This window comes from Arvicanthis niloticus, chromosome 23 (assembly GCF_011762505.2).
Source record: "Arvicanthis niloticus isolate mArvNil1 chromosome 23, mArvNil1.pat.X, whole genome shotgun sequence".
NCBI lineage: Eukaryota > Metazoa > Chordata > Mammalia > Rodentia > Muridae > Arvicanthis > Arvicanthis niloticus.
In genome coordinates, this window is record NC_133430.1 from 27,394,431 (window position 1) to 27,411,599 (window position 17,169).

A 17,169-nucleotide genomic window follows, 5' to 3' on the forward strand; every position below is an offset into this window, starting at 1 on the left:
CAACAATGACAACGGAGATTTTCACTGTTGTACTGTAAAACATTACACAAATAGCAATAATTTATGGCGCTTCATTGAGTCCATGATGACCATAAAGGAAAATCACTGAAAAACCTTTGAATGCTCATTTCAGGTTTAATGCCTAAGATTAAAGAGAAAAGGTGCTACATTTTCCTACATAACAACACAAGCACCTCCGTTACACATTACATATTTATCAGATCACTGCTTTAAAATATTTATTAAATCACCTGAGGTATATGAGGAAATGTGGCAGCCGTCTAGAATAAAAGAGGTATCCATCACAGAAAAACCAAAACTGTCCTACTCCTTAGTGTTATGTTTCTCTAAGTATTACACAACCTTCAGAATTTTCCTTTTTTGGACAAATTGTACATTTTTTTTTCTTTTCATGACAAACCATCTTCAGTCAAGAGCTCCTTGGGTAGCTAATGGTGTCTTGTGATGATCCTTCAAACTCTCCTCTTGTTTTATTCTTGATTAAAAAGAAAGCAAGCTCAGGATCTGAGCCCTTGACTGATTTACACTTCAATTTAATTTCTCCCTTTCTCTTTCCTCTCTCCTTTCACTGGAAGAAACCTTCTATGTAATTAGGCTCGAAAGCTCTCATCAAACAGTTTGATTTAACTGCAGCATACTGAATTTCTCTCCTAGGCTGATGGGGCAGAGAGAAAAGTGGGGACCCTAGGAAGGAGGGGCAAGCCTAGTATGAAGTGGGAGCTTCACTGGGGTGACATTAAGGGAATCAGCATGAGGGTTAGAGTATCTTGGTTCCCATGCTGTCTCTACTCCTTTGGTGCTGATTGGTTGGTCAAGTTACCCTGGAGACCACGGCCAGCCTCCCAATCCAGGTGAGCCCAAGAACTAAGACTGTGTGTGGTACAACAGGCAGACTGAGGGTAGAATCCATGTTTGTCTTGCCTTGCCTCTGATCGGCAAAGTGTTATTGATCTGTTAGCTTCTTCCCATGAAAAATAGTTTGATGGGTCAATGTCTCTACAGACCTCTTCCAGGCTTAGTATTTGATGATTACACAATTGCAAAGCAGTTGTGGAGTACAATGAAGTCCTGTATCACAGCACTCCTGAAATAGGACCACACCCACATCGGGACCTGGGGACTTTCAGGATCTGGTTGTGAATCTTTTTCACTGTAGCTATTATTAAGTTACTTTGGGCAGGAAAGTGAAGCCTTTGCTATCTCAAGATTGTCTGAAAGAGTGATAATAATTTTAAGGGATAGTTAGTTACAGAAAGAGGATTGGGTAGAGATCCCTTTACAGACAAAGATGTGGAAAGAAAAATAAAACAAAAAAATACTACTTATGCCAAGGAGACAAGTTGACTGTGAAAGGCCAGGATTTAAGCTTTACATCCTTATTTTATATAAAAGCTGTCCCCTTCTGAGATTATTGACCCACTGGCACAACCCTGTGATAATACTGGGCTGATCAATGAAATCAGAGCAGAAAGAAGTAGACACTGAAGCACTTCCACATCTGTAATTCACAGCAGGCTCATAGCCCCTGTCTGGTCTGTACATTCCCAGGCCACAAGCTAATTAGCACGCTGTCAAGGCACTGCTGTTACATTAATTTTTTTTGCAGCTCTCACATTCACCCACGTGTGCATATACACACACACACACGCTGGCTCAAATTGGGGGAAAAATTCTGCCATTCTTGAAATATTCATTTCATTAGTTTTACCCTCATAATTAATGAACTGCTGCCACATATACAATGTATACTATGAGTCAAGAAGAAGTAGATACAAGGTAGACCAATAAAAGTGAAAATGTTGTTTACAGATTATCTGAGTTTTGCTCATAAGCCCTGATACAAAGATAAAGAGTTAACTCAAAGACGGCAGGCAAGCCACTTAGATATCATTAACTCAAATTCTATCATTTTATAGGGAAAATAAAGAAAAACCAGAACAAACTGTCAGTTTGCTTAACATTGCAAGTTGGAGAGTGAGCCCCTGGCAACTATGGAAACCATATTTCCTGATAGAAGTATATTTTATAGTGGATTTTTAAAAATAGGTGACACGGTTACTAGGAGCTATCCTGTCATTTGATGCCCCTTTCCTGGCCCTGGGATCCTTGATTGAACATGTATCTGTTACTTGCCAGAGGACTCTGGAAATAGATGGGTTTGCAAAGACTCTTTAGAAAAGACTTGACCCCAATGTAATGGACTTGTGGATATAAGGAAATGGAATGAGATGTTCTCAGAAGCAGAGACAAGGTATTTTTGTAAATACCAGACCTAAAAGTTCGCCAGTCAGGAGAGGCCAAGGAATTAATAAGTGGAAGGAATTCTGGAAATTAGTAACTGAACCACAGTTCCTTTGTAAATTCACCATAACAATGTTACCTACTTGGAGGTAAAACACAAAGCTAAAATATCTAGTTAAGTATTTGACACACAGTGAGTGTGTGGTATTGGTTACTAAGTATAAAAGCATGCATAGCTCTCACAATATATTGTTGCTCTGGGAAGATCAGAAAAAGCTCTCTAAAAATGGTAGAGACTTCTAAGAAATCCACTTTGAGAAAGTTTGACTCCTAGGAACAATACAGAAAAAAATTAAATATTCAGACACATGTGTGGATTCAAATTCTTTGGATACTCAGCTTGGTTCTGCTGTGTATGAATGGCCTTAGGCAACTATCAAAAGTGTCCCTGCCAAGGGAAGCACCTTGAAAATAGGAAAGGAACTGTCCGTCCCTTGTAGGAGAATCAAATGACCTAAAAGCTTTAGGGAACTATAAGGTACACTAAGTGCATTAAAAAGCAGTACAGTATTCCAATAATTAGTGATTTTACTAAAATAGGTTCACTGTCATTCCTATAAAAGCAAAGTCCTTTCTTGGATTTACTTAAGAAGTGTAAATTAATGTAAGGACATATTCAGAGATGCCTTTGCGATAATGTAGGGTTACTAGTTTGTGAAGAGAGAAGAGGATTTGCACACACACACACACACAGAGAGAGAGAGAGAGAGAGAGAGAGAGAGAGAGAGAGAGAGAGAGAGAGAGAAGAGAGGCTATACCTACCAAAGCTGTGAGACTATTCCTTTAACAAAATTTTTTAGGATACAAAATTATCTCAGTTGTTAAACTTTAACCCTTTAGCCCTGTTTTCTAATTTTCTAGTTTTTACTAACCAGAGAGCTACTGAAACCCCCCAAATCTAAGTATTCTGCTTTGTCTGTGAATCTAATCGTTTTTTCAGAGCTGTGGGTTCTATTAAAGCCAGGATTTCAAAGCAGTGGGAGACATTCTATTAGTTATCAATTATAAAGAAGCCCCAGAGCCTTTGCTGCCTGTCACCATTTGCTCACAGGACTCTGGAATTTCAGGCTAGATAATAAATGAACTCTAGAGGCATGCTTAAAATTTCTAACCAGAGTGATTTCCTTTCATCTGTAGCCACTGAGGCAGGGTCCAGTCTGCAGGAGCTAGTTAATTTCCCTTTGCTAACCTACTCAAGTGAGGAACCCCTGGGATGCCAGCTCTTCACTTTCACTACTCCAGGTCCCATATCCTCTTCATCACAAGAATTCTCTGTGCTCTGATTTCAGATTCTACTAAGATTCTCTTTGCACACTGAGGTTGGGGGTGATAAATTCTTTCTCCTTGTGTAAACCTCTACAGATAACCAGACCCTCCCAACTGGCTCCCACTTTCCTTTCTGTGACAGCACCAAATGACAAGAGTGAAAGGCAAATAGATGTTAAGTAAAACAGCAATGCTGTCTTGGTTCAAATGCAATGCTCCATCAACCTGCTCCACTGCCTAGCAACCATGGTGGCTCACCCTGAGTTCATTTTCATTTTAATGTGCCACACAGAAAAGCAGCCTAAATATATAGCCCCAGTTCTGAAGCATATAATCTGTAAACTACAGGAACAGGCAGATCATTTCCATTAGTTTCTTATGTAGCAAAAACCACAATTTGCACCCAAAGCGTGTAATTATATTCAAATCCAGAAAGACGGCTTCAGAAAGAGTTGAAATTCATAGTTTGGGGCAAAGTGACTCAAGAGTACACACAGTGGTTGTAATGTGGGAGGAGGAGAGAATTATTTCAAAACAATTTAAAAAAATGAGGGCAAACACAATGCAGCTGTTTGGATTCTAGGGGTTTCATGTGTACACAGGTGCTAATGATTTGGTAAATAAAGAAGTTAGAATTGGAAACAGAGACATGCCCTTTGCCAGTAACTTGGCCATGGCTTCTAGACATGGAGTTGTGACAGGTACAGGAGAATGTTATTACCCCTTTCCTCTCTAGACTGTGAGACGCAACCCGAATGGTATGGTGTCTGCAGTACTCAACCCCTTGAGTTGTTCCACTTTCTCACACTAGGGTTCTTAAGTAGATGAAGTCTTCAGCATAGCCCTAAAATTCTATTTCTGAACCCAAAGCCAGACAAGTCTTAGAGAGATTTCATGATGGATTTACTTTAGCAGGAGGCCAGAAAAGTTCAAAGCTGTCAGAATGCACACCTGTAGAACTTCACTTGGCTAAGGAGGGATTGCTGGGGGAAAAAAAAGAGAATGAGAAGACAGTTTGCAATTACAGCCTTGAAGGAATGAGCACTTGACCTTATCTATTGGGATTGGGAAGAGACAAAGGCAGTTCACTTGAATCCATACTGCCTGACTTTCTCGCTATTTCTGACACTGGCTGGGTATTCTTGGCTGAATCCTTACTTTACTCACGTGGAAAAATGAGCCCTTAGGTTCCCAGAGTTCTAAGAAGGCGACTCTGTGCTTTTGAGGAAGTCCATGCCTCTCCCTCCCACTGCCTCTTTTATAAGCCAGCATCCATCTTCCAGAATAAGAGATGATACTGTGGCATCAACCACACCCTTGGGTTCAAATGGGTTCAGGCAAGGTGTCACATTTTAGTATTTATTACTAACTGCACACTCATAGACACGTTCAGATGTGTGTCCATTTCAAGCTCAAAAGGTTTCAATGGCATGTGTGCTCTGTTCCTGACAAAAGAGCAGGGTGTGTTTCTTTCTGTTTCTTAAGATGATGGACGACACGAAGCCACAGAAAGACTAAGAGCTCTGTGGTTAGAACTGGGTTTGAATCTGGTGTTATCCCTATTATTTTGGTCAAGTCACTTACCCTCTCTGGGACTCAATGATGTCAATTACAAAACAATACCCACTATTATTAACTCCAAAGGGGTTGTTTGAACTAAACAATCCCATTCATGATAAACCTCTGGAAGTTTTGATACACTGTAGGGATGCATGACAGAAGCAAGCCTCTCTCAGAATGTGAACTGCAAGGAGAATTACATGGCTTGCTCTTTATAAACTCAGTTGCTCTGCTTCCTGCCCTGATGTGGCTCAACACAGCAGAACTGTGTGTTTTAAACAAAATTATATACATAGTACACGGCAAAATTATCTGACAATTAAGAAAATAGGCCTATAGCACAGTGGTATACCCGTGGAACTCAGACAGGTCTAACACACAGGAGTGTGTCTTCAAGATACAGGAGTGCGAGATCATTCAGCACTCATGCTAAACAGCACTGGGAGAGCTTTGCCTCCTGGTGGTACCGAGGGAGTACCCTCATAATAGGAGAAGGAAATAAAACAAAAGAGAAAGTTTTCTCTAGCTACAGAATTAAGTCACAGTAGCAATGCATCCCACCATAGGAAGAAAGGAAAGGAAACGAACGTTAAAAGATCAAGATACTCTACTCGTGGCTAGGTTAGATGTTAAAAGAACAACTATAAACAGACTGCTGGGTTCGCAGAGTCGGCAAGAAGGAAAACTTGCAATGAACTCTATGACTCTACAGTGTTCTTCTCATAAGAACTCTGTCTTTAAACCCCAACTATAAAGCACCCAGCATACTGTGTTCCTATCTGTTTTATGACCCCTGATCTTGAAAATGTAAAATTACAGAGGAAAAAAAAAAAAAAGATGGCATTAAAATAAGTTCTTTTTCCATATCTGAAGACAGTTGACCTAAAAACAGAACTTATTTCCTACTGTACAGTACAGTTTTGTTTGTCCGTTTATTTGTTAGTCTACTTCCCAATGCATATCAAACATACGTATGTTTGGCCTCAAATTCATTCTCAAAGCCCTCAGCATTTTTATTACCCAAGATCTCTGAGTTTCTGCATGTTTTGTTATAATTTGTTAACTGTGGTTTGAACTTATCCAATATGGATCTCTACCTAAGGAGATAGCTGTATGTCACGCCACAGTTTGATTTCTGTATGTTTATGAAGGTACTCTTATCTACATTTTCCTCAAAAGTAGTACACAAATGAATTAGTTCTTCAGAGGCCAACAGTGTTGCCATAGAGAAGTAAGGAGAATGCATGAATACAGTATCTTTAACCTGCCTGTCAGCAAGCTTTCAATAAAGGAAGCTCAGGTCCATGAGATCAGATGGCACTGACATTACAGTACTTCTTACAAAATGTGCCACCTATGTGAGTCACGTGTACTATGTATATAATTTATCTTCTGGGAAACTTTGTGCCTATAACAGATAAATCATACTATCCACTGCTCAGGTTAAAAAAAACACATGCCTCTCAGTCAGGTGAAAAAGGCTGAGACAATACAGTCAACTCTAAATCATGACCTTGATTGAGCTATCCCACACCTAACACCACAACATCCATTACCAGTCAACATTGAAACCCTTATTAATGCATGCTCTCATGACTCATTTTTAAAAGAAGTATCTGAAATGGGGGAACCTAAAAGAAAAGGAGGAATGGAGAGAAGGAAGGAAGAGAGAAGGAAGGGAGGGAAAGAAGGAGGAAGGGAGAGAGGGAAGCAGGGAGAAAGGGAGAGAAGGAGGGAGGGAAGAGAATTATTTTCCAAAAGAATTGAACACCTTGCTTCCAATTTATAGCAACTTTACAGTGAATAATATGTTTTCTTAGTCATTTCACAAGAGCATCATGACTGATAAAGTAGATGGGTTACAACATTTATATTTAGACATAAGATTCCTATGAAAACCAACTAAAAATTATTAAAATGATACTTTTAAAAATATTTCTGTTGCTGAAAATATTCCTTTATATGTAGTTAACCTGTTTTCCTCACTTAAGGATGAGAAGTGAAGAGCTAGAGGGGTGTTCACGTGCGTGTGCACATGTGTGTGGGTGTGCATGTGGGGGTGGGGCAAGGAAAGCAGCCATAGGCCTTAAAGAAGTCAGAGGGAAGAGGCCTGAGGACGGACGTAGCTTGGAGGGGCAACAGGTCTGGCTGAGAAAGCATTAGAACGTTCACATTCGACTGTGCACAGAGCTTCTGTCTGCAGTCAGACAGACTTAGTCCTATGCACATCAGCATCTGGACTCAGGCCCAGAAGCTCAGCCAAGAAGGCAAACAGAAGTTGAGTAAACCTGCTGTCTTTGTTTTCACCATTTATGTAAATAGGACTTTTCTTCTCAAGGCACCATCCTAGGATTTGGTAAATCGCTGTCATTGTCGCCCAGGGTTTACTTGTCTATTCCGAGTTTAACTAAATCCACTGAACACACAGTACAGGTACAGTAATGACTAACCCCCATCCTAAAGATGATAAAATTACACTGTGTCCTCAAAATGGGTATACCCATTTTGGAAGTCCCACTCACCAGGAACTCAGGATGCTTTTATTTGTAGAGAGGTCCTGTAAAAACGATGCTGAAGATAAAACAAAGCCATTGGGTGGGCCTAACGTAGTTGAATGGGTCTTTAGAGAAGGGGGAAAAAAAAAAAAGAAAAAGAAAATACACCCAGGATGATGCACACAGAGAAAAGGAGAAAAGACAAGGTGGCAACACAGTAAGGAAATGACCATCTGTAAACCACAGCGACAGCTCCCCAGAAACCAAGCCTGCTTGGCTCCTGAACTTCCACCTTTAGCCTTCAGAGCTGAGCCCATAAGGAAACAAATATGGAAGGGAGGCTCATGGGTTACCTTCGGAGATGTGTATCTCTCCAAGTCTATCCAGGGTCCCAGAGATGTAAAGTTTCTGAAATCTGATAAATTCACCACTAAGCTACAGAACAGAATACGGTACCTCTGAAATTTTGATACAGAGGAGTAAGTTTCTTACTACTGGATTCTCTGAATGAGTAGTTGGAGACAGTCTCTTGTTCTCAGCCCTAAAGGCAATTGTTAGGCATGTCTCATCTCCTCTGTCTGTAATAGGGCAGTTCCCCCCACACACCCCCCCACCTCTACCCTACCTGGTGGTGGCGTCCATAACATTAACAATCCTGAAAAGATTTATACTCTGATACTATAATCATCCCCAACCATCTTTCAAGAGCAGGCGAATCTCCAAGCCCAACACGTACCAGTACATTTTAGAGACAGAAACAATGCATGCTGAGGAGAGAGGAGAAACCAATTTAATTAATTCATCACCAAGGCCAAAGACGTATAAATCTTATCGTTTTATCTGTCAACCAACACTCTGAATTATTCAGTGTTCCCAATCTCAAGAAGGAAGGCAGAGAGAGAGTGGTTAGAGAGCAGCTGCTGAACGCCATAATGTGTTCAGCAGATGAGCCCAGAGCGAGCCTAATGCTGGACAAATGTTAGAGGCTAGACCCTAAAAGGGACTGGCTGCAGAGTCTCATTCCTATGAGAGTCCTTGGTTCCTATGTCAGCACTGAGGTCACTACGACATCTGCTTAAGATGGTTTGGAAAAGAAAAAAAAAAAAAAAAACCTGTATGGAAGTGAAAATTAATGGAATGTAAAACCAACACATGGTACCTATTTACACGCTTTGCACAACTAAGCCACCTAGCACTTTCACAACTATGTTATTTAAATGTGGAAACCAAGCATAAGATGGGAAAATAAATTCGGAGTGGTATTTTGAGTCACAGAAGAATGAAAATGTGAATCTTATAAAGGGCACTTAGAATTCATAAGAAATGATTTGGCCTCCTGTCTGAGGCCCTACCTTCCTCCACAGTTTGTAAAACAAAGAAGCACAGAGATCAACAGAGTCACAGAATCACGCCACACTGAACACACCAATGTTCTATTAATTTAGTTGTGTCTTGTAGATAGGACAAAGCCTGGCCCATAAAAACTGTTCTCTGTCACCTGAGTGACTACTGCATAGAAGAACACATGAATAAAGGACGGGGACCCTAAAAGAAAAGACTGAGTAAGGAGAAGAAGGATGTTAGATTTCAGTTTTTAAAAGTGTTCATTCCATCTTGAAGCCCTAACCCGAGACAATTTGGGGGTACCCCAGTAACCCAGTAGTCTTCTCTCCCAATTTTACAGATGATCTCAGCATCACCCAGGCTGCCCCGGAATACAGACTTCACAGAAATCTATAGCATAATCAATATTTTAAAGATCACCTCCAAGCAAGGATAAGCACATAAGTAAAAACTACCAGCTGTTCAGAGGATTTCTGTTTTCTCCAACTGTCTTAGTGAGAATCCCACCAGGGGCAGGGTGGTAGGGGAAGGGGCCAGCTGCAGATCAGCAGGAGCTTGAAGCACTTGGGAAGTTAGGCAAAGCATTACACATGGTGAACTTTGCTTGTTTGTTTGTTTTTTAAATCTTTCTTGAGTCAAAAGAAGGTTCTTTGATTCAAGGCTTTAGTTTTATTTTTAAGCCAGCAAAAAAGGAGAAAAAAAAGGAACTATCCATGACAACTACCCAAGTTACATGGGTCTGTGTGCCCTAAGACCTGCACATAAAAAGTATTTAAAAAAAAAATGCTGCCCTAAGCTTAGCCTTGAACTAGAAGAAAGCTGGTGTATTTCAAATATGAATGGGAGGTGGACATTATTGGAAAGCTCTGGGGTATCTCGGGTCGTTTTAGTAAGTGATGCTCTAAGTTGGTCGCCGCTGGGATGCCAGAGGAGACCCAAGGTTGGGACTTACTGTTAATTTCTACTTCCCTTGATTTTAAGCTTAAAAACATTAATTAAATATGGAGGCCACCTATTTAGTATCCATATATTCAGTCCCCAAGTCTCAAATCAGTGGGATGGGGACTTCCTTAAAGAGGACACACAAGAGTTAGAATCCAGAAGCATTCTTGTCCTCACCAGGGCAGCCCCTGGGGTTTGGTGCACCCTGCAGTTCAGTTGGATATGAAAGTCTTGTGAGGAGTCTCTGGTTATTTCTTTTATTCTCTTCTTATCCATCATCCTGAATAATATCAGTTGCCAGGTAATGAGAAAGCACAATGAAAACCAGTCAAAGGGGTTAGAGAAAACTAAAGCAACAATCTTTGCATAGATGAGGTAAAGAAAAAAAAATTAACCTGTGTATGAATCGACCCTTTTGGAAGGAAGGGGTGGAATTTATAAATTCTTCAAGTACTCTCTTCTCTGCAAATTCCATCACTGTTAGCACTGCTTTTAACTGTTTACATCTTGAAGAACAACAAAAAGAAATTGCAAGACCCTGCTAGCCTCTAACCTCTAACTAATGCGTAATCTTCATCTCCCTGGTGATCATTTACACTAATTAGCAAAATTTAGCTAATTATCGCTCAGCGTTTTTGTGTTTAATTATGGCTATTAGTAATAGTCTGTCTGGCTTCCCTTATTTCAACCCCATCCCAGTCTCTCTTCCTTAGGAGTTAAGTTTCCATTTTAATGAAATTGCGTCTCTCTCTCTCTCTCTCTCTCTCTCTCTCTCTCTCTCTCTCTCTCTCTCCCTCGCTCCCTCTCCCTCTCCCCCGCTCCCTCTCCCTCTCCCTCTCCCTCTCCCTCTCCCTCTCCCTCTCCCTCTCCCTCTCCCTCTCCCTCTCCCTCTCCCTCTCCCTCTCCCTCTCCCTCTCCCTCTCCCTCTCCCTCTCCCTCTCCCTCTCCCTCTCCCTCTCCCTCTTTCTCCCCTCTTCCCCATCTCTGTGTGTGTTTAGCTCTTGCTTGGGCATTTGTGGTTTTATTTGTTTTGTTTTAGAGAGTCTATAGCAGACCCAACAAAAGTCACGGGGATAACAGCAACCAGGATACAAGGAAGAATTCAAGCATTCTCTCAGTCACACCAGCCCCTTCTACCAAGCCTTCCAGGCTCCCAACTACTTGACAATTCCACCACATGTGATTTGAAAAGAGAGAAAGAACCAGCATGTGCTGGCATTCTCTCAATGTGTTTCCACTTAAAACGACAGACAGCTTGGAGGAGGAGCCCCTAGCTAGGAACCAGAGGAAAGAATTACTTTCCTAATGGAGCCTGCATGCCTCAAAATGCAAGCCATGACAGGGCCCCTAGAGAGGTTCCCAGCACAGCTCACTGGAGGGCTGCTCAGGCATTCTCCTGTTCCTTCCCCTCCTCATCAGAGTGGAGTGCATAGTAAACACTTCTCCTCGGAACGATTTACTACAGCAAGCTCCTTCCTTAGCTGCAGACATCAGCCTTTTAGAGGGAGCTTGCTTAGAGCTGGGTATATTTTTTTATGAACCATGGGTCTCTTCTTTCAATAGCTGTGATGCAAAGAAGATTGTCTGAAGCAAAATATATCATACATGGCTTGTGTGAACTAACCATTCATGCTGACTTTAATTGAAAGATCATTTGCATACATGGTGAATCAAAGCTGCTATGATTTACAGAGGTAAATTAAAAGTAGTTTAGCTTTATCTGACATATTGCTTCCTCACTAATAGCAATATTAGATGTGTGTTTGGTAGGGGATAGCTACTCTTTTGAACCTACATACAGGAAAATATAACGCTGCCCAAATGAAAAATAGCACCCACGGATTGTTAACTATCTTTTCTGCCTTCTTTGACTCAGTTTTTCTCCCCAGATATTTATCACATAGGTAACTTTATAGCAGTTCTGTCAACTTCAGGCTGATGCCCAAAGGACCTACTGTCTGCTATTTCTTCACAACTAGCCCCCAAACAAGAACAGAGAAAGGACCGATGAATGAATGTAAAGTGAACGAACCAACGTGTAGCATCATTAGGAGTTGTTTGATGGAGCTGCCTGTCATCAATAGGTTGAGGGAGGAGAAGGTGGCAAAGGGTAGAAAGGGTATTTTCCCTGCCATGAACAAGGGTGCCAAGGAGGGGAAAGCCTTTTATTGGAAAGTGAATGGCTGAGAGAAAACAGCATTTGCCTTTAAGAGAAAGTGACAATTTTTCTCCTTATGCACATGCAATCCATCTCATTATTTTAAATTGAATTTTTCTGTTATTCCCATCCTTGACCCTACCTGAAAGACGAATGGGTTAAAGATTTGCAATGCCCCAGTAAAAGATAAAGAGCAGAGAGACCCACCGTGCCCTCCTCGAAGGGAAACAGGGGACCGATAGATAGAAATAGGCACAGAGTGCTGCTTGCTGCCGTGGAAATGGTGTTCGTGCTGAGAGTGAGATCCCGGAGAGGAAGAAGAGGAGGAGGCCACATTAGAAGAACTCCACACAGAGCTGACGATACATCCCCAGAAGAGGGACCAGATCCCAAGCGTCCAGGCCGGCCGGCGAGGAGGGCTCCGTCTTGCGTGGATTCTCAGGTGCATGGTCAACGCACTGGACCACTACAGATGGGCAGTTTAAATTCCAGCCAGTGAGCAATAACGAAGTTCATGATGCCCAGGGCCCCATCATAGCAGGAAGAAGAGTTGTCCAATTTGGGGATGGGGGAAGCTATAAGAGCTTGTGGGGAAATGGTGAATCAGTTTTTTGTTTTTTGTTTTTTTTTTTAAGAAAAAGGAAAAGAAAGGAAAGAAAAAAGAAACTACAAAAAGAAACTGAAGATTAACAAAAGATAAGGCAAAGCCTTTTTCTTTTTCTGGAAGAGAAATTTAGGATGCAAGAGTCGACCCAGGTACAGCAGACCCGGAGAGCCCTGGCTTGTCACACATTTCAGGGAAGGACCCGCGAGGTTTCTTCCTGCTCTCTTGGTACCTCAAGTCCGATGTTTTAGCTGCATACTCTGGAAAGCCACTGGGGAAAGGTGGAAACGGAGAGAGAAGACAAAGCAGGAAAAACCCAAGTAGGTTCACGCTAGTTTATCCCAACATCCAAGGAGTTTGGACATTTTTATTTTTCTTTCTTGTTTCCACTTCCGAGCGATGCAATGCAGAACTGCCAGGCAAAAGGGGGCTGCAGGTGGAAGAGTTCTCCAGCTCCCGGGAGTCTCTGTGGAAGGGCGAGGAGGCTGTTAACCCTGAGTGTCCTGGATGAGCGCCACGGTGCAGCCGCCTTGAGTCCTGAGTTCCCAATAGGTTGAAAAGCAGCCAGCAGCAGCAGCCAGAGAAAGGGATCAAGAAGGGCCGGAGGAAAAGAAACAGCTCTGAGCTAGCCACTCAGATCAACGTGGCTGGAGGTGAAGAGGAGCAAGGTAGGTGCAATCAGGGAGAGCGCTAGAGGAGGTGTCCGGCGGCTGGCAGAGGTGGCCAAGAGGAGAGCCGACACCCGCAAAGTGCGCGCAACTGGGGAGGCACAGGTGAAGTGAAGCAAGGAGTTGGGGAGCCAAATTCACAAATGGGCAAGTCATATGCAAATAGCGCACTCCGGAGAGCAAATCAGTGCAGCCGGTGTGCTCTGCCGAGGGACTGGCTGGCTCTGGAGGAGGGAGGGGTGGAGCCTCCAGGAATCCCGGCCCTCCCCATTGAAGTGTACGCTAGCTCGCGGCTGCTCGTACACACCCGCGCAAGAGCCCGAGCTCTTGCCTCGCCTTGCTCTCCCTAGGTCCCACCCCGCCGTGCGTGCGCGCAGGAGACCCAGAGGCATCTTCAGCTCTGGGCCCCTCGGGATCTCTCTTCCCGTTCCTCTCCCAGGATCCCTAAACCCAAACTCGGAGACCTAGGTGCCGGTGAGGCTTTTGGCAGGAATATCCCGACAACAGCACAGCCCAAGTGTCCCTTAACCAAAATAAACCCTGAATCTGCAAGCACACTGGACTGCCTGCGGTCGGCGCACGGCTGTTCTTGCAGCGCTTAGGGCGGCCACTCTCCAGCGCGTGTCTCTACTGAGACTGACCAAGAGCCACTGGACATAACTGCTAGGTCAATGGGTAGATGATAGAATCCAAGCCATAGCTCTCCGAAGTAAAGGTTACGGGTTGGGTGGCTCAGAGATTGTGCAGAGTGAAGGAAAGGTTCGGTGGCTGCCGGTCTGTTCTCTGGTGTGGCTTCCACCCATCCTAGACTCTTGGAATTCAGGACCCAGAGGCTAGCACCTTCAAGTCAAATCCCAGTAAAGGTGTGCAAAGCAGAGTGGCTGGTCTGTCCCTGATTTGCCCGGAAGATAATGCTTCAGGTGGGTGGATTCTCACTGGTGCTGGGTACCAAAAAGTACTTATTAAATCTGGGTAGGGTATGCGCGCAGGAGTAGGGAGTAGTGGTGGCGAGGAGTAGGAGGGGAGGGGTTTGGAAAGGGGGAGAGGGTTGCAGGAGTGGGTGGGGTGTGCAGCTCCAGTCACTGCCATCTGTGACTCCAGGAGGGGCTGGCCCAGAGCCCTTTCAGGAAACAATGACACTAGCCACTATTTCTATTTTCTACTATTTCCACTATTTCTACTACCTCTACTGAGTGGGCACACAAGCGCACTAGAAGGGCATCCTTCCTAGGCAAGTCCTTTCTATCTGCGCCTTGCTAGCAGTGACTCTGCCCTGCTCATGCACCTTGATTCTGAAGGAAGTAAGGATAGACACATTACACCCACCCCCAAGCCCCTACATCTCCACACCACACACAAACACATGATATATATATATATATTATATATATATATATATATATATATATAATTTTAAAATAAAATGCTTACATATAGTACCTATTATATAATTTTGCTCATTGCAAAAAAGAAAATAATATTAAACATTATCCCTGAGAGTTCATGATAATTCTTATTCTTTTTTTTTTTCTTTTTTTTTTTTTTGGTTTTTCGAGACAGGGTTTCTCTGTGTAGCCCTGGCTGTCCTGGCACTCACTCTGTAGACCAGGCTGGCCTCGAACTCAGAAATCCACCTGCCTCTGCCTCCTGAGTGCTGGGATCAAAGGCGTACGCCTCCACCGCCTGGCGATAATTCTTATTCTTATCAGCTGCTTCTTGATTTAATGATTTAATTCCCTCAGAGGATTCCCCTTGCACTTGGATCTTGCTCTAACCCTGTCACACGGTTTCAAAAATGACCTAGGTGACCAGGCTTCCGATGTATTGACAGTTCCATCAGTTAGACATCCTTGACTTACTTCTGTCTGCTCCCCAGACTTTGTTCCCACCAATTGAATGTACCTAGATATTTACCAACCCAAGCCTGCTGCGCCTACTTCCTTTCTGTTCTGGGACTTTTCCCCCAATGTTCTCAGGGTGCATTTGCCGTGCAGTTTCCTTAGAAAGTCTTCCTGCATCTCACCTAAGGCATTATCACCCTGGTGGCTATTCTACTCTTTTGTTCCGATTTGTTTATTTTCCAGTATTGTCCGCTTTCAGAAGTCGCTTCATCTGTTCATGATCTATACCCTTAAAAAATGGTCAACTCTCTGATGACAGAGCCTTTTTCCAGCTCTCTGCTGCATCCTTTGCATGCAGCACATGGGTATTAATTATTGGGATCTCAGTAAATGTTTGCTGAATAAATGAACCCATTGAGCCAGTTGCCAACCGAGTCTTAGAATCTATTAGCACTCATACCATGAGTTTCACTGACCCATTTATCTGACTTTGTTGACAATGATTTCTGAGAGACAAGCCTTCCAGAGTTGATATTCGGAACACTTATCCATCTCGTGGTCTCCTTTTCCAAGTTGGCACTGACAGGAAACTGGTTTGACTTCATCCCAAGGAGGTAAGGGGAGCCTAGATGGACATTCCAATTAATTTTCTGCCTGGCTATAAAGGGAAAATAAACCCTTGATGTAGAATGGGACCTGCAAGCCCTGCTGGTATGTTATAGCTGGGACAATTCATTCTGGGTCTTATCCTTATAGCTTCTTTATTTACTGCTCAGAAAATGTCAGAAAAGGAGTTGAAGGTTCCAGGGAGGGAGATTCCATTTATGGGCATAGTTGAGTGAGGAGAGGACCAATCAGATAACAAATCTAAGGCTGCTTCATATTGCTTTTCCACTCCAAAGAGCTAAGCCATCCTGATAAACTATTTATCCCTCTGCAATATAATACACTGTTAATTTTTCCTTATGTCTCACATCCCTCCCTCTAGTCAACACAGTCTTATTTATATGTCTTTTCTAACTCCCGTTCCTACAGTCTATTACAGTTTATATTAGGCCAGCATATTTTGAGAATTTTATCTATGGCGATAAGTTGATGTGTTCTAAACACCTCCTACAGCTAGAATCCCAGAAAAAATAATCGTCACTGCCCATCATGGGTGCTCCTTTGCCTTTCTGTATTCTGTCCTCTACTGGGACTTTTTAATTGGGATCCCAGGCACATCACACAGAGGAAGATGGGGGTCCAGTTTTAAGACATAAAAGAAGAGAAACAGATTGGAAATTGTTATTCTCCCCACAGATTTAAAGAAGAATAATTTCATAGGAATAATCCATCTTAACCCCCATGTGTCTATCTCCTTCATGAAACCCAGATGGAACTCTTTAGAAGCTTGCATTTCTAAATGGAATGAGGTGTGTAAACTTCTGTTGTAGCTGGATCGACAGGGGCAACTGCTGGGTTTTTTGGGGTAGGTTAGACTAGAGAGTTTGTCATGCTAGACTCCTCTCCTGGCCCTTTTAATTTTGCCTCTCCTCTCTTCTTAAGAGACCATCCAAACAAAAAGGAAGAAAGGATTTACTCTTAATTCTTCACCTTGCTTTGTTCATCACCTCAGCTTCCAGGCAGTCTAAAGGATCGGCTGGCTTCTAAAATAAGCCTCCTACTTCTCCTTAAATGTGTCAGGCGTCAGGAACCTAATGTGAAGTTGCCTTGTCCATCGTCCCTCACGGTGCATTTTATCTCCGCACAAGCCTCCTCTCACTTGGATAGGCTCTGACGTGCCACTTCGCTGTCAGCAGGAGATACCTGTCAAGTTCGCCACTGCAGGCACATCTAATGTGATTGCAGACTTAGAAAGACCAGAAAGCATTGGCACAGCCTGATTCTTTGAGACCCAAGCCATTAAGTGAAGACCCACTTTTTAAGAAAAAAAAAAAAAAAAAAACACCAAAGAGTAGAAATCCTT

General features: G+C 42.8%; 1 protein-coding gene across 50 annotated transcripts in view; it reads right to left on the reverse strand.

Annotated features, from left to right (window-relative positions):
* Nrxn3 (neurexin 3) overlaps nucleotides 1–17,169 on the reverse strand; it is a 1,548,305-nt gene that overhangs the window by 494,034 nt on the left and 1,037,102 nt on the right. The window contains exon 1 of one of the 50 annotated variants that reach the window (XM_076921541.1): nucleotides 12,295–13,538. The exons of 47 other annotated variants lie outside the window; for them this stretch is intronic. In XM_076921541.1, coding sequence (XP_076777656.1) covers nucleotides 12,295–12,535 — 241 coding nt within the window. In that variant the 5' untranslated portion in view covers nucleotides 12,536–13,538. Of the gene's footprint in view, nucleotides 1–12,294; nucleotides 13,539–17,169 lie in introns of those variants that run through there. 2 more of the 50 variants (XM_076921520.1, XM_076921521.1) reach the window with 2 other exon arrangements.